This window comes from Somniosus microcephalus, chromosome 9, assembly GCF_052327205.1.
Source record: "Somniosus microcephalus isolate GS21.2 chromosome 9, FLI_Smic_1.0, whole genome shotgun sequence".
NCBI classification, from domain to species: Eukaryota; Metazoa; Chordata; class Chondrichthyes; order Squaliformes; family Somniosidae; genus Somniosus; species Somniosus microcephalus.
This window is the reverse complement of record NC_140995.1, coordinates 93,006,925-93,024,265: the sequence shown is the minus strand read 5'-3', so window position 1 is coordinate 93,024,265 and position 17,341 is coordinate 93,006,925. Positions and strand designations below refer to the sequence as shown.

The 17,341-nt window shown below is 44.1% G+C and overlaps 1 protein-coding gene across 1 annotated transcript; it reads left to right on the top strand.

Annotated features, from left to right (window-relative positions):
- The first annotated feature begins 15,172 nt into the window (after window positions 1-15,172).
- LOC147112534 (zona pellucida sperm-binding protein 2-like) lies at window positions 15,173-16,859 on the top strand. Its single transcript, XM_085998192.1, has 8 exons — window positions 15,173-15,345; window positions 15,436-15,515; window positions 15,588-15,715; window positions 15,905-16,097; window positions 16,175-16,316; window positions 16,398-16,491; window positions 16,566-16,667; window positions 16,738-16,859. Exons 1-8 carry the CDS (start codon window positions 15,196-15,198, stop codon window positions 16,857-16,859), a joined length of 1,011 nt encoding a protein of 336 aa, XP_085854318.1. The 5' UTR covers window positions 15,173-15,195.
- The last annotated feature ends 482 nt before the right edge of the window (window positions 16,860-17,341 follow it).

The window sequence follows — 17,341 nt, the reverse complement described above, 5'->3', positions numbered from 1 at the left end:
AGCAAATTAACCAAGTGAAATGAACGATGGAAACTCAAATGCCGTCACTCCTCCATACATCCCTTCCCAGGTTCCAGTTCATTTCTGATAGCATTCGTCCTCACTGTCTTGTCAATTTTCAGAGATTTCACACAATCCGCAATGATAATGTGTAGGAGAGCCTCCCCAAGCCATTTTCTGTTACGAGGGCACCACAACATATATAAAATGCATACAAATTAAGACATTTAATGCTTTATAGACAGGAAAAAAACGTTCTCATCTTCAATTGTATAAATACATGAAGGGGTGAAATTGCAGGGATATGGTGAAAGAGCAGGGGTGTGGGACTAATTGGATAGCTCTTTCAAAGAGCCTCCTTCTGTTCGATATGATTCTCTGATTCTATGAATTCACTGTCCCTTACTATTTGATAGAGGCACACCGAAACATTTGTCATAGCTTTCTGTGTATTTTCTCCCATTCATGTTCCTTATTGACTTCTTTCTTGACTCATGCTCTTGAAGTTGGATTTCTGGGATTATGGAGTGTTCTCCTCAAATTCGGCTGCCCTCAAAAGTTTGTCACCATCCTCTGCCTGCTTCACGACGACATGCAAGCTGTGGTCCTGACCAACGGATCCAACACAGACCCAATTCACGTATGGACCGGGGTCAAGCAAGGTTGTGTCATCGCACCAACGCTCCTCTCAATGTTCCTGGCTGCAATGCTTCATCTCACCCTCAGTAAACTCCCCGCTGGAGTGGAGCTAATCTACAGAACAAACGGGAAACTGCTCAACCTCCGTCGTCTCCAGTCCAGATCCAAGGTTGTCCCATCCTCTGTCATCGAATTACAGTATGCAGATGATGCTTGCATTGGCACACACTCTGAGGTCGAACTCCAAACCATCGTCAACACCTTCACCGAAGCATACGAGAGCATAGGCCTTACACTAAACATCCATAAGACAATGGTCCTCTACCAACCTGCCCCCGCCACACAGTACTACCCCCCGATTATCAAAATCCATGATGAAGCCTTGGACAACGTGGACCACTTTCCATACCTCGGGAGCCTACTGTCAACAAGGGCAGACGTCGATGACGAAGTCCAACCCGCATTCAGTGTGCCAGTGCAGCCTTCAGTCGCCTGTGGAAGAGAGTGTTTGAAGACCAGGACTTCAAACCAAGCACCAAGCTCATGGTCTACAGAGCAGTAGTGATACCCTCCCTCCTGTATGCTTCAGAGACATGGACCATGTACAGCAGGAACCTCAAAGCACTGGAGAGGTACCACCAATGCTGCCTCCACAAGATCCTGCAAATCCATTGGCAGGATAGGCACACCAGCGTCAGTGTGCTCGCTCAGGCCAACATCCTCAGCATCGAAGCTTTGACCTCGCTCAATCAGCTCCGATGGATGGGCCACATCGTCCGCATGCCTGATACGAGACTCCCAAAACAAATGCTCTACTCGGAGTTCTGACGTGGCAAGAGAGCCCCAGGTGGGCAGAGGAAACACTTCAAGGACACCCTCAAAGCCTCCTTGAAAAAGTGCAACATCCCCACCGACACCTGGGAATCCCTGGCCCAAGACCACACAAAGTGGAGGAGAAACATTCGGGAAGGCGCCGAACACCTTGAGTCTCTTCGCCAGGAGCAATTGGAAGCCAAGCGCAAACAACAGAAGGAGCGCACGTCAACCCAAGCACCCCACCCACCCGCCCCTTCAAACACCGTCTGCCCCACCTGTGACAGAGACTGTAGGTCCTGCATTGGACTGATCAGTCACCTGAGAACTCATTTTTAGTGTGGAAGCAAGTCATCCTCAGTTCTGAGGGACTGCCTAAGAAGAAGATAAGAGTTTGGACCATGAGAATGTCTATTTTGGAGGAGGAAGATCTGAGAGGCAGGTTTGTCCAGACCAGAGAAGGACTACCCTAACCCATTCTACCAAAGGAACTTGGTCACAGACCCACGCACAGCTATTGGGGTGTGTCTGAAGAGATCTGCCTTCACAGCTGCACTTCAACAGGGAGGCAGTTATTCAGTATCATTCTGCTTGACTTTCAGATAAGATCAGAGACTCAGTCAATGGCCTAAATGTTTATAAGTACATATCATTCCAAGGCAGCTCTGCAATATGTGCCAAACATTGGCATCAACGTTGCTACAACATTGGCACCTTTCCGACAATGTGGAAAACTGCCCATGTATGTCCTGTCCACAAAAAGCAGGACAAATCCAACCAGGCCAATTAGCGTCCCATCAGTCTACTCTCAATCATCAGCAAAGTGATGGAAGGTGTCATCAACAGTGCTATCAAGCGGCACTTATTCACCAGTAACCTGCTCATTGATGCCCAGTTTGGGTTCCACCAAGACCACTTGGCTCCTGACCTCATTACAGTCTTGGTCCAAACATGGACAAAGGAGCTGAATTCCAGAGGTGAGGTGAGAGTGACTGCTCTTGACATCAAGGCAGCATTTGCCTGAGTATGGCATCAAGGGGCCCTAGTAAAACTAAAGTCAATGGGAATCAGGGGGAAAATGCTCCACTGGCTGGAGTCATACCTAGCACAAAGGAGGATGGTTGTGGTTCTTGAAGGTCAATCATCACAGCCCCAGGACATCGCTGCAGGAGTTCCTCACGGCAGTGTTCTAGGCCTAACCATCTTCAGCTGCTTCATCAATGACCTTCCCTCCAACATAAGGTCAGAAATGGGGATGTTCGCTGATGACTGCACAGTGTTCAGCGCCATTCACAACTACTCAGATAATGAAGCAGTCCATGCCCGCAGGCAACAAGACCTGGACGACATTCAGGCTTGGGCTGATAAGTGGCAGCTAACAGAAGTGCCACAGAAGTGCCAGGCAATGACTATCTCCAACAAGTGAGAGTCTAACCACCGCCCCCTGACATTCAATGGCATTACCATCGCCGAATCCCCACCATCAACATCCTGGGGGTCACCATTGACCAGAAACTTAACTGAACCAGCCACATACTGTAGTAACAAGAGCAGGTCAGAGGCTAGGTATTCTGCGGCAAGTGTCGCACCTCCTGACTCCCCAAAGCCTTTCCAGCATCTACAAGGCACAAGTCAGGAGTGTGATGGAATACTCTCCACTTGCTTGGATGAGTGCAGCTCCAACAACACTCAAGAAGCTCGACTCCATCCAGGACAAAGCAGCCTTCTTGATTGGCACCCAATCCACCACCTTAAACATTTGCTCCCTCCACCACCGGCGTACGGTGGCTGCAGTGTGTACCATCTACAAGATGCACTGCAACAACTTGCCAAGGCATCTTTGGCAGTACCTCCCAAACCCGCGACCTCTTCCACCTAGAAAGACAAGGGCAGCAGGCGCATGGGAACACCACCACCTCCAAGTTCCCCTCCAAATCACACACCATCCTGACTTAGAAGTATATCGCCGATCCTTCATCGTCGCTGGGTCAAAGTCCTGGAACTCCCTCCCTAACAGCACTGTGCGAGTACCTTCACCGCACGGACTGCAGCATGTAGGGGGTGGTGTTGTGTGTGTGGTCAGCTTCACCTCTGACTCCTTTGAGTGGTTCAAATCGCTCCCACTCCCTTTTGTTCTAGACTTTGGACTTATTTAGGGGTCGTAATAAAACTTGCAACGGACACCTGGGTTAGTCAAAAGAATTCAGATCTTTATTTTGAGACAGGAAAATATACAATATGATAAAACTTACACTTTAAAAGGGTGGGGAACACATGGAATAAGCAAGGGAGAATTACAATGTACAAAATCCCTCTCCCTCCCAACCCCACTACGCTAGCTAGGCTGGAATCCTGATGACCAGGAAATGCTCACCAAAAACGACTTTCTTGACAGTTGTAGAGGTTCGCGATTTCGGGGATCTCTTTAGTTGTGGCGGTTGGGGCCTGCCGTACCTCGGACGTGGTAGAAGACTGCACCTGCGTTGGGTCTTCAGTTGGGTTGAGGCCGCTGATGCGGTTAGTCGCTCTGTTGGATCTATCGGGTAAGTACCCAATTTTCTTTGGTTAGGGTTGTTAGAGTCTTTTTGTGTCCAAATCTTACCCAGGGATAAGTTAGACTAGCCTGTAGAGTGGAAACAAGCCTTTGGTTCGTGAGCTTTTCAGCGGTCAGTTCCTTGTTGGTCACGGTGGCCCAATATTACCTGGTTGGTGGTAATATTGGCTGGTGTTGGTTTCTGTAGGCCTTTGGTTGCCGCAATATCTGTTTCTTCTTTCTTCCTTCGAGTCTCCGATGATGATCTTTCTTTTGAGCTGTACTGCACTCGACCTTGAACTCGAACTGGTAATGAACTGACTGTACTGCACTGCTCTTGTCCTTGACTGTTGAACTGAAAAGGCAGGCCTCAATTATACTCATTTGGGGCCTGGCATATCTGACCGCCAAATCTCGGTTTCCTTTGTTCAATTTGGCGGGCTCATTATTCTTAATGTCTTTTAAAACTCTAACGAGCTTCGGGGATGGCCCATCCAAAACTTAACGAGTTTAGGGGATGGCTCACCCAAACTTAATCGGCTTTTAACTGGTTTCGGGATTGCCTTGAAACCAATTTAAAATGCAAAACTTTTGTCAATCTCTTTTAAATTGACTTTGGACTGTGGTTTGTTTATGGTAACTGTAGGGCTGTTGTTCTTTTTTCGTATGGCTGGGGACATGTCCTGTTTACCTGATACCTGGCTCTGCGACTTTTGGGCGGGAAAACAGGCTTCATTGTCCTCATGTAAAACTGGGGCGTCCCTGGACATTCCTCAGACAGTCCAATATCCAAACTTCAGGGGCCCACCCTGCCTCCCTGTTGTTTCAGCCTTTTGCAAGCCTGAATATGTCTTTTAAACCAGCCAAAACTTCCTGGGATTTTAATTTTAAATCCCTTTTGCCCAATAACTCTTTAAAACAGTCCAAAAATCTCTTCCTTAAATTAACTCCTTGAAATCCTTCTGTTCTGGCCCAACCACACTTTTACCCCTTTTCCATATTTCTTCTGTGATGTTTCAAAAATCACTTTAAAATGACTTTCCTTCTGTTCTGGGGTTGTGCAGAAATTTTCGAACCTTACACACCCTCCTGTGACACTTTATAACACTACAGCATCATGCAGGTCTGAGCAAAATTTCTGATCGTCGGGAGCCAGCCTTCCCCTGTATTACCTAAACTAATACACCCACAAAACGAAACGCTCTCCCATCCTTTTGGGTGTAGTGTTTATCAAAATACACAAAGTAAAACCTTTTATTACATTGACATCCACGCACGGAGAGGTCCAACACTCTTGCACCACTTGGAAACACACACAGGAACAATAAATTGACACACACACTTGTTCAACTTTATTTTTAATCATGTTCACGGTTGGTTTTATACCTGGGCATAGCCTTTATTTTTGTTTTTGTCCCATGCTCCCTCATGCTGAGAGCGGAGCAATTGGTCCCTTCCTTTGCACTTTGCACACACCAAATAGAAAACTATTCCCAGCTGGCAAACCACTAAAATGTGGGAAGCCAGCCTAATCCAAGAGGGGACTTCTATATTTTCAAAAATGTCCCACCAGGGTGGAACCACAATATCCAATATTTTGGCCCCTATCTCTACTGCCTTCTGCTCCAATGTATAGAAATGTTTCTGTCAGATGACCACTGCTTTTAATAGGGCGGTAAGATGTTCTGGTATAGGGGGAATCTCATAGCCAAAATGTGTGACGTAACTTTGCAGGTTGGTGATGTTTTCCCTGACAATGAGGTGAACAGTCGAGGGTTCAGGGATGGGTACAATCCGTTCCTGGGCCACTTGAACTTCTGCCTCGGGTTTAAAACAAAAACTGCTGTCACTCACTGGACACCAGATGTACTGTCCATGCCGGTAGTGGGGCGCACTTGTGGTGACACAATATGTCCCACCCCCTATGAATGCTACCTGAGGGGAAACATGGTCCATTGCCATTACCTCCATGTTCACAGGTCGTGCACCAGCAGCTTTAAACCCGCACTGTGGTCTCGAATAGGCATTCAAGTGCTGGGGACACAGGATTATGTGTGCTCCCCGGCTCCGACACCCGGAGAGGTCTGTACCTGTCATAGCATGCTCCCACTTTATGACATAAGGTGGGACCTCTGCAAAATGAACGTGTGCACCCGCTTGAATGATCCCAATGTTCTCCACCCTGTATACCAGAGCGGGTCGGGCTGTCCCACCCATGACCGTCATCCTCACTACTATCCCCAGATAGTATGATTGGAACGTCCACAATCCACTGGGACAGGGTAGGCTTCAGAGGCTAGACGGAGCTGACACGGGCTCAGCGAATTACTAAACGGGTGGAGGGTTGCGAGGTGCTTGTTGCTAATCCAGGAGGGGACTAAACCTTGTTTTAAATCATCCAGGTTTCTGCGGCCCTCGCCCAGCAACCATGCCCCATATAATAATAATAATAATAATCAACTTTATTGTCATTGTTAGTGCACAAGTGCAGTACAACGAAACGTAGGCTTGCGGCTCCCGAGAGTGTACATTTGGAGACATTTACACATACAACATTCATTTGGCTTGTAATACATTAACATAAACATAATAAAGTGCATTGGCAGATGTGCAGGCTTTCGAGTTTATTTGTGGAGTTCAGTAGGATGACAGCCCTGGGAAAGAAGCTGTTCCTAAATCTGGTCATTCGGGTGCGAATGCATCTGTAGCGTCTCCCAGATGGCAGGAGGGCGAACAGACTGTGGCTGGGGTGGGTAGGGTCTTTGATGATGGTCCGTGACCTCCGTAAACAGCGTTTCTGGTATATGTGCTCTATGGTCGGTAGCCGGGTGCCGGTAATGCGTTGGGCAGTTTTGACTACCCGCTGCAGGGCTTTCCGGTCATAGTAGCTACAGCTGCCATACCATACTGTGATACAGTTCGTCAGGATGCTCTCTATTGTGCAGCGGTAAAAGTTAGAGAGGATCAGGGGTGACAGGTTACATCCCTTCAGCCTCCTTAGGAAATATAGGCGCTGCCGTGCCTTCTTCACCAGAGAGTACAATGCACACCTCATTCTGTGCAGCTTGATCCGAAGCATTCCTGTCCTCCCATATAAGTGCATTTACTGTTTTGGCATGTCTCTCCAGCTCAGCTATTATCTCCTTTAAATGGACCGTCATAGCCTGGTCCTCATGCAGCTCTGAGCCCACCACTGTGTTCTCCTCTGTTAGGAGTTTTCTTAACTGGGTCTTGAAACCATTTATCTGTGTCTGCAGCTCTATATCATCTATGTTATGTTCATTAATAACTAGTCATTTTTATTAAGAACAGCTAGCTTTTGCTAGACACTTTATTGAGCACATGTGGACTAGGTACAGTATCTGTAGAGGCCTCCATCTTGACTGCTGCCTTGTGGGTAGACTAGTGCATCATGGGTAGCCCATTCTTATATACATACAGCACCACCTAGTGTACCATTCCAGAATGACAGGTTACTGATCATTACATCCCCCTTTCTTTGAGGTTAAACAAAATCAGTATCAATCAATATCAATCAATAACAACATAAACATCTTCAACAGTCAATACATTTTCAATGTACTTTTCTTTGTACTCAAAGATTAAGTCTATCAGGCATTTTTACTTCACGTGTGGATCTTCTCAGCACAGGTAAGTCCGATGTGTTTTCATGAGAGCCTGTATGTGTATTTGTGTTAGATTGTTCTGGTGGTGAGTGACAAGATTCAGTTGCGGCATTGTCATCGATTTGCTCTTCGATAGTCTCTTGTGTTTTTAGGAGGGAACGGCGGTTCCTCCTGAGAATCTGTCCTTCCTCAGTTCTAACAGTGTATGACCTTGGTCCTACTTCCTCAAGAACTGTAGCTTTCCTGTTCCATGCATCTGGATCCTCAATCCTGACAACATCATCCCTTGTCAATGGTTTCAGAGTTTTGGATGACTTGTCATAGTATGATTTCTGTTTCAGCTTTAACAGTTGAAGTCTCTGTCTCAGTTCCTTACTCTGCTTTTCTTTTGCACAGCAGGGTAGCGTGGAACGCAACTTGCGACCCATTTGGAGTTCAGCAGGTGAAGAACCAGAGTCTAAAGGTGAGGCTCGGTAGCTCAGCAGGGCGAGATAAGGATCAGACTTGCTTTCTGTCGCTTTCTTCAGTAGCTGCTTGAGAACTTGAACACCTTTCTCTGCCTTACCATTCGACTGAGCATACAAAGGACTGGATGTGATGTGTTGAAAGTCATAATGTGCTGCAAACTGTTGCCACTCCTTACAGTTGAAGCACGGACCATTGTCGCTAACGGCAATCCTGGGAATTCCATGTCTGGCGAAGATGGATTTCACATGCATTATGACACTGCTTGCTGTGGTGCTTGAGAGCAGCGCCATCTCAGGATAGTTAGAATAGTAGTCAATCACTATTAGATAGTCTTTACCATTTAAATGAAAAAGTTCCATACCAACCTTTTGCCATGGTGCTGTTGGTATGTCAGCTACTATCATTGGTTCCTTTGCTTGTTTGTTTTGGTGTTTCTGACATGTCTCACATTTGCCTATCATGTTCTCAATGTCCTTATTTATGCCAGGCCAATAAACAGCGTCTCTTGTTCTCCTTTTGCGTTTTTCAATTCCGAGGCATCCCTCATGAATCCTTTTGAGCATGTCTTGACGTACAGCCTGTGGAATGACTATTCTGTTCTGTTTTAGTAATAGTCCACTTGCGACACTCAATTCTGACCTTATGTGAAAATATTTTGGACAGGAACCTTTTGGCCAACCATGATGAATGTTCTCTATTACTGTTTGTAATACTGTATCTTTTACTGTTTCTTCTGCTATTTGCTTTGATTTTGTGTCTGACACGGGCAGCGCAGCAGTGACCATACTCACATGAACATCCACGTCTTCTTCAGTAGAGCTCACATGACTCATTGTGGGTGCTCGGGATAGTGCATCTGCTAACACTATGTATTTGCCTGGTGTGCAGATCAGTTCAAAGTCATATCTTTGCAGCTTCATCATGAGTCGTTGAATCCTTGGAGACATCTCATTCAGGTTCTTTTTTATGATGGCAACCAGTGGGCTGTGGTCTGTCTCAACTGTGAAGGTGGGAAGTCCATATATGGAGCCATGAAACTTTTCTAGTCCAACTACCAAGCCTAGACATTCCTTTTCAAACTGGGCGTATCGACACTCAGTATCAGTTATAGACCTGGAGGCATAGGCAACAGGCTTCCAATCTTCACCCTCTGCTTGTAGCAAGACCGTACCTAGGCCATCTTTTGATGCATCCGTTGACACTTTGATACTTTTTGTTGGGTCAAAGAAGGTGAGTACAGGTGTGGTTGTCAGCACTGTTTTGAGGTTTATCCACTCTTGTTCATGTCTTTCTGTCCATGCGAACTCATTTGTTTTACGTAGCAGGTCTCGCAGACAGGCTGTCTTGGCTGACAAGTTAGGAATGAACTTTCCAATGAAGTTTATCATCCCCATGATGCGTAGCACTCCTTTTTTGTTTGTGGGTCGGGCATTTTGAGTATGGCGTTTACTTTTTCCATATCTGGCTCTATTCCTTTACCAGATAGATTATCTCCTAGGAAAGTGACTTCCTGGACGCCAAACTGACACTTGGCTTTGTTGAGATTCAGTCCGTTCCGGCGTATGCTCTGTAGCACTTTAGTCAGTTTCTCATTGTGTTCTTTCAGTGTGGAGCCCCAGATGATGATGTCATCAACATAGACCCGAACTCCTTCCAGACCTTCAATTATGTGTTCCATCGCTCTATGAAAGATTTCAGATGCAGATATTATCCCGAAAGGCATTCTGAGGAAACAATACCTGCCAAATGGTGTGTTGAAGGTACAGTATTTGGTGCTCTCTTCATCCAGTTTTAGTTGCCAAAATCCTTGTGAGGCATCGAGCTTTGTAAAGTATCTGGCACCTGACATTTCACTGGTGATTTCTTCTCGCTTGGGAATCTGGTAGTGTTCACGTTTTATGTTTGCATTTAAGTCCTTTGGATCCATGCATATTCTTAGATCATTGTTCTTTTTCTTTACACATACCATGGAGTTAACCCAGTCTGTTGGCTCTTTGACTTTCCTGATGACTCCTAGTGTGGTCATTCTGTCCAGTTCATTCTTGAGCCGGTCACGCAGGGGTGCTGGAACTCTTCGTGGAGCATGTACCACTGGCTGAGCATTCTCCTTTAGCTGGATCTTGTAAGTGAATGGTAGAACTCCAAATCCTTTGAACACATCCTGGAAATTATTTACTACAGAATCCATTGAGTCATCTGGTCTGCTTATGGCACAGTTTATACGGTATACTCTCTTGACCAGTTCTAAGTCCTCACAAGCTTTGTCACCCAGTAGTGAATCAAGTCCTTCAGCCACAACAGAAAACATGAGATGATGCACTTTGTCTTTGACTGTCACTTTAAGTCTGCATACAACTAAGCTATCTATTTTCTGTCCATTATAGTCCTTCAGTAGGACTGACTTTTTCTGTATTTTGGGCTTTTCTTTCATGTTTTTAATGTCACTCATACTGATTAAGTTTGCTTTTGCCCCAGTGTCCAGTTTCAATGTAACTAATGCTCCATTTATCTGCAGTGGGATCATCCATTTGTCCTCTTTTACTGCATTAATTTTATGTTCAGCATTGTCCATATCTGAGGGCTGCACATTTTCTGTTTCATTTTTGACATTGTCACATGACACCATTCGTACAAAAAATGTCTCACTTAAATCAGTGTCCTCAATCACATTAACTCGTTGCCCTTTCTTTGTTTTTACTTTTGAAAAGCATTGTTTGGCAAAGTGATTCTTTCCATTACAATTTCTGCACATTTTTCCAAACGCTGGGCATTGTCTTAACTGGTATTTGTCACCACAGCATTTACAATTAAAAATTTCACCCTCCGATTGCTTTTCATTTCTGTTCTGCCCACGTTTCTTCCCCTTGTAGGACACAGCACCGACAGCAGCATTATCACTCATTACAATCGCATCATTATTGATTTCACTGAAAGTCTTCGCGTGCTTTCGAGCTAGCTAGCTGGCTTGGCATATTTTCACAGCAATTGCCAATGTTGGATCGGTTTCTCTCAACAGACGTTCCCTGACTTTTTTATCATGAATACCAAACACAATCTGGTCACGAATCATGGATGCTTTCAGCTCAGATAAATTACATGTCTGTGCTTTCAGTTTCAGATCAGTTATAAAGCTATCAAAAGTCTCATTTTGCTGCTGTGTCCGAGAACAGAAGATGTACCTCTCATAGGTTTCATTCTTTTTGGGAGAACAATGTGTATCAAACTTCTTTAGCACATCGTCTAATTTTCCTCTGTTCTCCTCTGGATTAAATACAAATGTATTAAATACCTCTATCGCCTGTGGGCCTGCAACCGTGAATTGAAACCCTATTTTCCTTGCGTCTGGCTTCGTACCGTACCCGATGGCAGCAATGTAGAGTTCGAATTGTTGTTTAAAAGTCTGCCAATTGTAGTCGATATTCCCTGTGAGTTTCAAACGCTCTGGTGGCTTCAAATTCTCCATGTCACGTTGCACAATATTCAGCAGATCTTACCAATCCTGGTACCATGTTATGTTCATTAATAACTAGTCATTTTTATTAAGAACAGCTAGCTTTTGCTAGACACTTTATTGAGCACATGTGAACTAGGTACAGTATCTGTAGAGGCATCCATCTTGACTGCTGCCTTGTGGGTAGCCTGGTGCATCGTGGGTAGCCCACTCTTATATACATACAGCACCACCTAGCGTACCGTTCCAGAATGACAGGTTACTGATCATTACACATAGTAGGAAGAAGCCTTTAGGAACCTTTTTGTTCCTTGTTGAGAAGTCAACATACAAAGGATCAAGGACCATAATGTAGGACATTACCAAGGTTAGAAAGAGTAAAAAAGAAAACAAAGTAAATCAGGAAATGGTGATTTGGGAACTCCAAATTTAAGATTTAAATGGCCACAGGAAAGGAAAGTGAAAGGAAAGACTCATATTTTCACAATCATGAAGTTCTAGGAAGGAATGAGTTAGAGCAGAAGCCTGTGCAATGTTCTCAGCACATTGGCAATGTAGGGAGGAAGACGAGCATGTAGAACATTGGGCCAGTAATTCCTGTCCCAACGCGTGAGTACGGTCGGGGTACTCATGCGTCTGGCTGGAGGAAATGCCGGTTTTCAGCATGCACAGCGCATGCGGGGAAATCCGGCATTTCCTGCCCTCTGAATGAAGCGGTTCAGAGGCAGAACGCGTGCGACTGCACAGGCAGCGCATGCGCAGTAAAATTCCTTTTTTTTTTCAGTGTTGCACGCGTGTAAAGGCCTCCGGTCTTTACGCGTGGAAAAACAAGACGTAAGTATTTCGTTTTTCAGGTAAGTGGGCTTTTAGTGCAATGTAGAAATTTTTTTCCCACAGGTTTGTTATTTTTAAAGAATTTACAGGATGGTAAGTTTAGTTTTAGACCCTATTTTTAAAAAATTTATTTTTTTCAAAAAATTGATTAATTGTTTAAAACATTTTTAAAAACTTATTTATAGTTATTATAATCAGTGGGATGTTTTTTTAAATTTTATTTAAAGTTAAGGTAGTGTTTTGGCAGCCCATACTTTTCATGAGTTTGACAGTTCTTACTGTCAAACTCATGAATGAGTTTCCCCTCCCCTGATTGGCTGCACAGTGCTCACCTGATCCCAGCCGGCACATCGCACTAACTACGCCGCTGGATCAGGTTAGCACAGCGCACCGACAACTGAACTGGGCCTGTGAAAGGAAATGCAAGCAGGCCCGGGCTTCAGATGTCGGCGCGCAGGGTGAGTGCAGATCGGGGGCTTGCACGCGCGGCAAGCCCCTGATCTAATTTCAGGGCCAATATATTTAGGGCTTATAAGGAATGAGACAAAAGTTCGGAGGAGCTCTGATCTTAGAAGTATCGATGAATAGAGAAAGAAAGGTTGTGTCAGAGGTTGGAGGCTAGAGGTGAGCAAAGGATCAACTATCAGACAACAAGTTTTAGTTTTTATCTTGTCCAGAAATACCTAAAAGTCGTTGGAGATACATTCCTGAATATGGGAGCAGTGTTTTAAGTCTTGGATCGATTTAGGCTTTGTGAAGAATTAAGAGTTACTGAAGGAAAACATGCATTTGGAACAATACAAGATACTGTTGAGATACCGCGGCAAACGTGGGAGTCGAGACCAGAGTTGATGGAACACAACTGCTTTAATTTACATCATGGCAAAACAAGTGCTTAAAAAGCCCGCGCAACCACTTAAATACTCCCCAGACAGGAAGTGCTCCCGGCAGCCTGTCCCTGCGGGAAACAAGTTGCCGGAGGAAAGGGCCCACGACTGGGGGCGGCTGCTGCCGGCAGTGCACCTGCGTAAACTGTCCGTGCCACCGTGAGCGGATTATGTCCAATGGTGGCGTGTCGCCACAATACTAACTTTTTTGGAGGCAGGTTCAGCAAGGAGACATGGAAGTTCCAGTTAGAGAAAGAAAAACCAAGAATTTCAACAGATGAGGAAGCAAGAAGGGTGGAGTGATTCAAAGTGAGAGGTGGTACCTTTAATGGCTCCACCCTTAGCTGTTGGTTACATTTGTTATCTAGAAGATAAGAGGAAACAAAACACTTCTCTGTTTCTAAGCAGATCTCTTGTAAAATTATTTATAAATCTTTTCAGTGGAGATGTGTACTCCTCACCCACTCTTCTGATCTAGAGGCTAACATTTACAAGCAAGTTACTGACCTCTAATTGACCTCAGCAATTTACAAGTATCAACAATTACCTTGATTCCCACTGGGAGTGCTTGAGCAGTGGTCTTACAGGAACAGGCAAGTAGACATTAAGTCCATCTTTCCCCTCTATTGTCCTGCCCTATTGGGGAAAGGAAGAATTCCCAAAAGAACTGGGTTCATGCTGCCAAAACTGCTCCAGTTGGGAGCTTTTTCTCCAACAGCATGTCCATCATTCTGAGTGAGTTAAATCCAGGCTCCAAGGTGAAAAAGTCTTTAACTGGGCTCCAACAAACTGTTCAGTGCTCACTTTTATAGCATTGGATCAAGGGTGTAGAACTCAAAGCTGACCAATTCAGTTAACTTGCACTTTCTCTACATGGCTAATTGAACTTTCTATGCAGTGAAAGATTAAATGGTTTGTTTATGTTGATGCATACATGTATTCAAAGTTCAACTTTTTCTCTCCCAGAGACCATTCCTGAGCAATGGCTATTCAATGTCACACTAGGCAACTTTCTTCCTGATGCTGAACTAGAAAAGCTCACTCTGGGCTCTCAATCCTTCCCTGTGGATGAACAAAACCAGATGTTTAATGTTTACAGCTGGACTACCACAAATGAGACCGCCCTAAATAGAATCTTCATTCTTGAAGTTCCAATGCAGTCACCAGTTGTAGACAGCAAGGTAATGGAATATTGGGGTAGGATGCATGTTTCCACACTGACCTGTTGCTGACTCTTCACTTTCTTTTTAGTATATAGGAGATGGTGTTGAACAATATACCCTTGAAATCATCTATGCCCTGACTGTGGTACCAGAAAATGTGATATTCACACATGTTGCTCATTTAATACATAAACATAAAATAGGTACGTTTTTGTCCTTGTGCAGACCAAGGAAGGAATGCTTGCTTTAAAGGCTTCAAGTAATATTATAATGTTCACTCTAGTACTTCCTGTGGCAAATGGCTTTTGTGATGAAGAAAACATGACACTGGTAGTAACACATGGAACCTTGGATCAGTACTGGATTCCTTTCATTGGAAATGTACTACTAACCCCTCACTCTGCTGAGCAGAGTGGTTACATCTCAAGAGATAATGGTACCCACTTAATACTTGTCGTTCCACATGATGCAGCTGAAGTTGTCCATGGGGTAAGCTTCTTCTTCCAAGTCCAAGTCCCTTTTGGCTTGTTTTTTAAAATTTGATCTGATTAATTGGCTTCTTTACAGGCAATAAACAACCAAGGCCTTAGAAGCAGATTTGACTTCCGACTGAAGGATAATAAAACCCTGGATGTGCTGACCAACTTTTCTGTTTCCTGCAGCCTTTCTACAGCCAACTTCATAAGTAAGCTCTTGCTGTCACTTCTAACTCCTGCCTGTCTTGCACTGCATTGGCATACTGACTTTTTTTTATTTCTCAGCTTGTTTCCCAAATGGAAGAATGGTCATTACTGCTCTAAAACTTGAAGCATTGTTGGGAATAGATACTGGCAAAATGATGCTGAGGGATAAAACCTGTGGACCAAAAGCGAGTGATGAATTCAAAGCCATCTTTGAATTTTCTGCCAACTCGTGTGGAACAAGTAGAAGGGTAAGCTGACAATGGATGACTTCTGAGTGAGTCTGCAGTAAGGGCTCAGCAAGCATTTAGTAATTGACTATTTGGTTTCTTTTGTGATAGTTTGAAAAGGATTACATGATCTATGAGAATGAAGTGGTGTACTTCAAAGAATCAGAACCAGCTAGTGACCCAATATATCGGTAAGAATCTGAGTGAAGGGTCCCGCCCCTCCCATACATGCATATAAATAGTAAATGTCTGTTTGCTCCTAGGCTTGCAATATCTTGTCATTACCATGTAAATGACTCTCTGCATCTTCAATTTGAACACCAAGTAAATCCTCAGCCAACTGTTGTACCTGGATATGGACCTGTAGTCTTGGTTATGCAACTTGCCAAAGGTAAAACTCCTAAACTGCAGTGGCTTTATACTAGCTTCCATTTTAAAATAGTTGTACTCCACATCTGCATTTTTGCTTATTGAACCAGAATAGCCAAGATCAGTTAACTTTGAATTATTGACATGCAATGGAAAGAGAACTTCCAACCACAGTATTCTGGAACTCACTATTTTGCTTGGATTCTTGCAGATGTGTTGTATTCTAACCTTTATAAAGAAGGTGACTATCCAGTAGTGAAGTATCTGACTGATCCCCTCTACTTTGAAGTGCAACTGTTGCAGAGTGAAGATCCACAAATTGAATTGTTTTTGCAAGATTGCTGGGCAACTGCATCACCAGACAGCACTAGCAGCCTTCCACAGTGGCCTATCATTGTCAAAAGGCAAGTCTCTGCCTCTCTTCTGATTTTAAGATGGGAAGCTAATGATTGACTTGAGTAACAACTTGTTTTGTTAATAGCTGTGCGAACAAGGCTGATCTGCATATGACCATCTTCCATCCAGTGACAAGTAATGAGAGGGTCAGATATCCTACTCACTTCAAAAGGTTTGAAGTCAAGATGTTTGCTTTTACCTCTGGAAACCAGAATACCTTGGAACAGGTGAAGATTGCTTCAGAGCAACATGTTGGTCAAAGCTTTCTACATAATGTCCCACTATAATGCTGTACTTCTATTTTTTAGGTGTACTTTCATTGCAGTGTAGTCTTGTGCAGGCAGGAACCAGTAAATGGGCTGCTCTGTCCTGGTCAATGTGTACCAGGAAAACAGCGAATGGGTAAGGTATTAAGATTAGAATAAAACATGTGGGTGTTGCCTGTTGCATACTACTGACAAGCTGTGTCATTGCAGGTCGAAGTGCTGATGCCAAGCACCATCTGCAGGGATCTGTATCATCAGGAGCAGTGGTGATCTTAGCAGAATTCCCTACAGTGGAAAACCAGATCATGAAAGGTGATTAACCATTCTTGAGTTAGTCCTAAGCAGTGATTCTGAAATCTTATTTTTGTCTTGCTTTTTCCAGATAATCACATGCAGTCCTACTCCTGGCCATGGCTACTGATTGGAGGCTCAGCAATAATTGTTGCTTTTAATGTACTTGGACTTGTTGGTCACCAATGCCAAATGAACAGATCACAATCTTAAATTAAAGTACTCTAATTCAAATGGTGTCTGTCTTTTTTTTTTGTTAACTCAAAAAACTAAATTGAACAGTTTTTATGGCACTACCTAGAAGTATCTGATGCTGTAAACAGCTCATGTTTGTATGTCCCAAGCTGTGTTGCCATGATTCTGACTTGTGCCAATTGTTGGGTAGTCGGTGAGTGCTTATGATTGCATGTTTGGCTGGTGAGGTTTTTCTCTAATTCCTTACCAATTCAGGAACTTTTCAAATTAATCCATGGAACCATGTGGTATTAACAATTGCCTAACCCTAGTGCAAGCTTAGGCACCAAGTCTTTCTTGACTGGTAAGCACCATGGGGAATAGTGTCTAATAAACACTTTAGGCGTATAAGATTCATTTTTTTGTTGAAGTGGGGCTTTGTTTTATTAAGCATCTTTCAGTTTAATTGGACCACATGTTGGATTGTATTGGTGGTTCCCTTCAGAAGGGACACTTGTGGT

Coding starts and splice junctions, on each gene's coding strand:
- LOC147112534 (XM_085998192.1), top strand. CDS start 15,196: ATGGTCATTACTGCTCTAAAACTTGAAGCATTGTTGGGAATAGATACT. Junction 15,516..15,587: donor GCTAGTGACCCAATATATCG/GTAAGAATCTGA, acceptor GTTTGCTCCTAG/GCTTGCAATATCTTGTCATT. Junction 16,098..16,174: donor TGGCCTATCATTGTCAAAAG/GCAAGTCTCTGC, acceptor TTTTGTTAATAG/CTGTGCGAACAAGGCTGATC.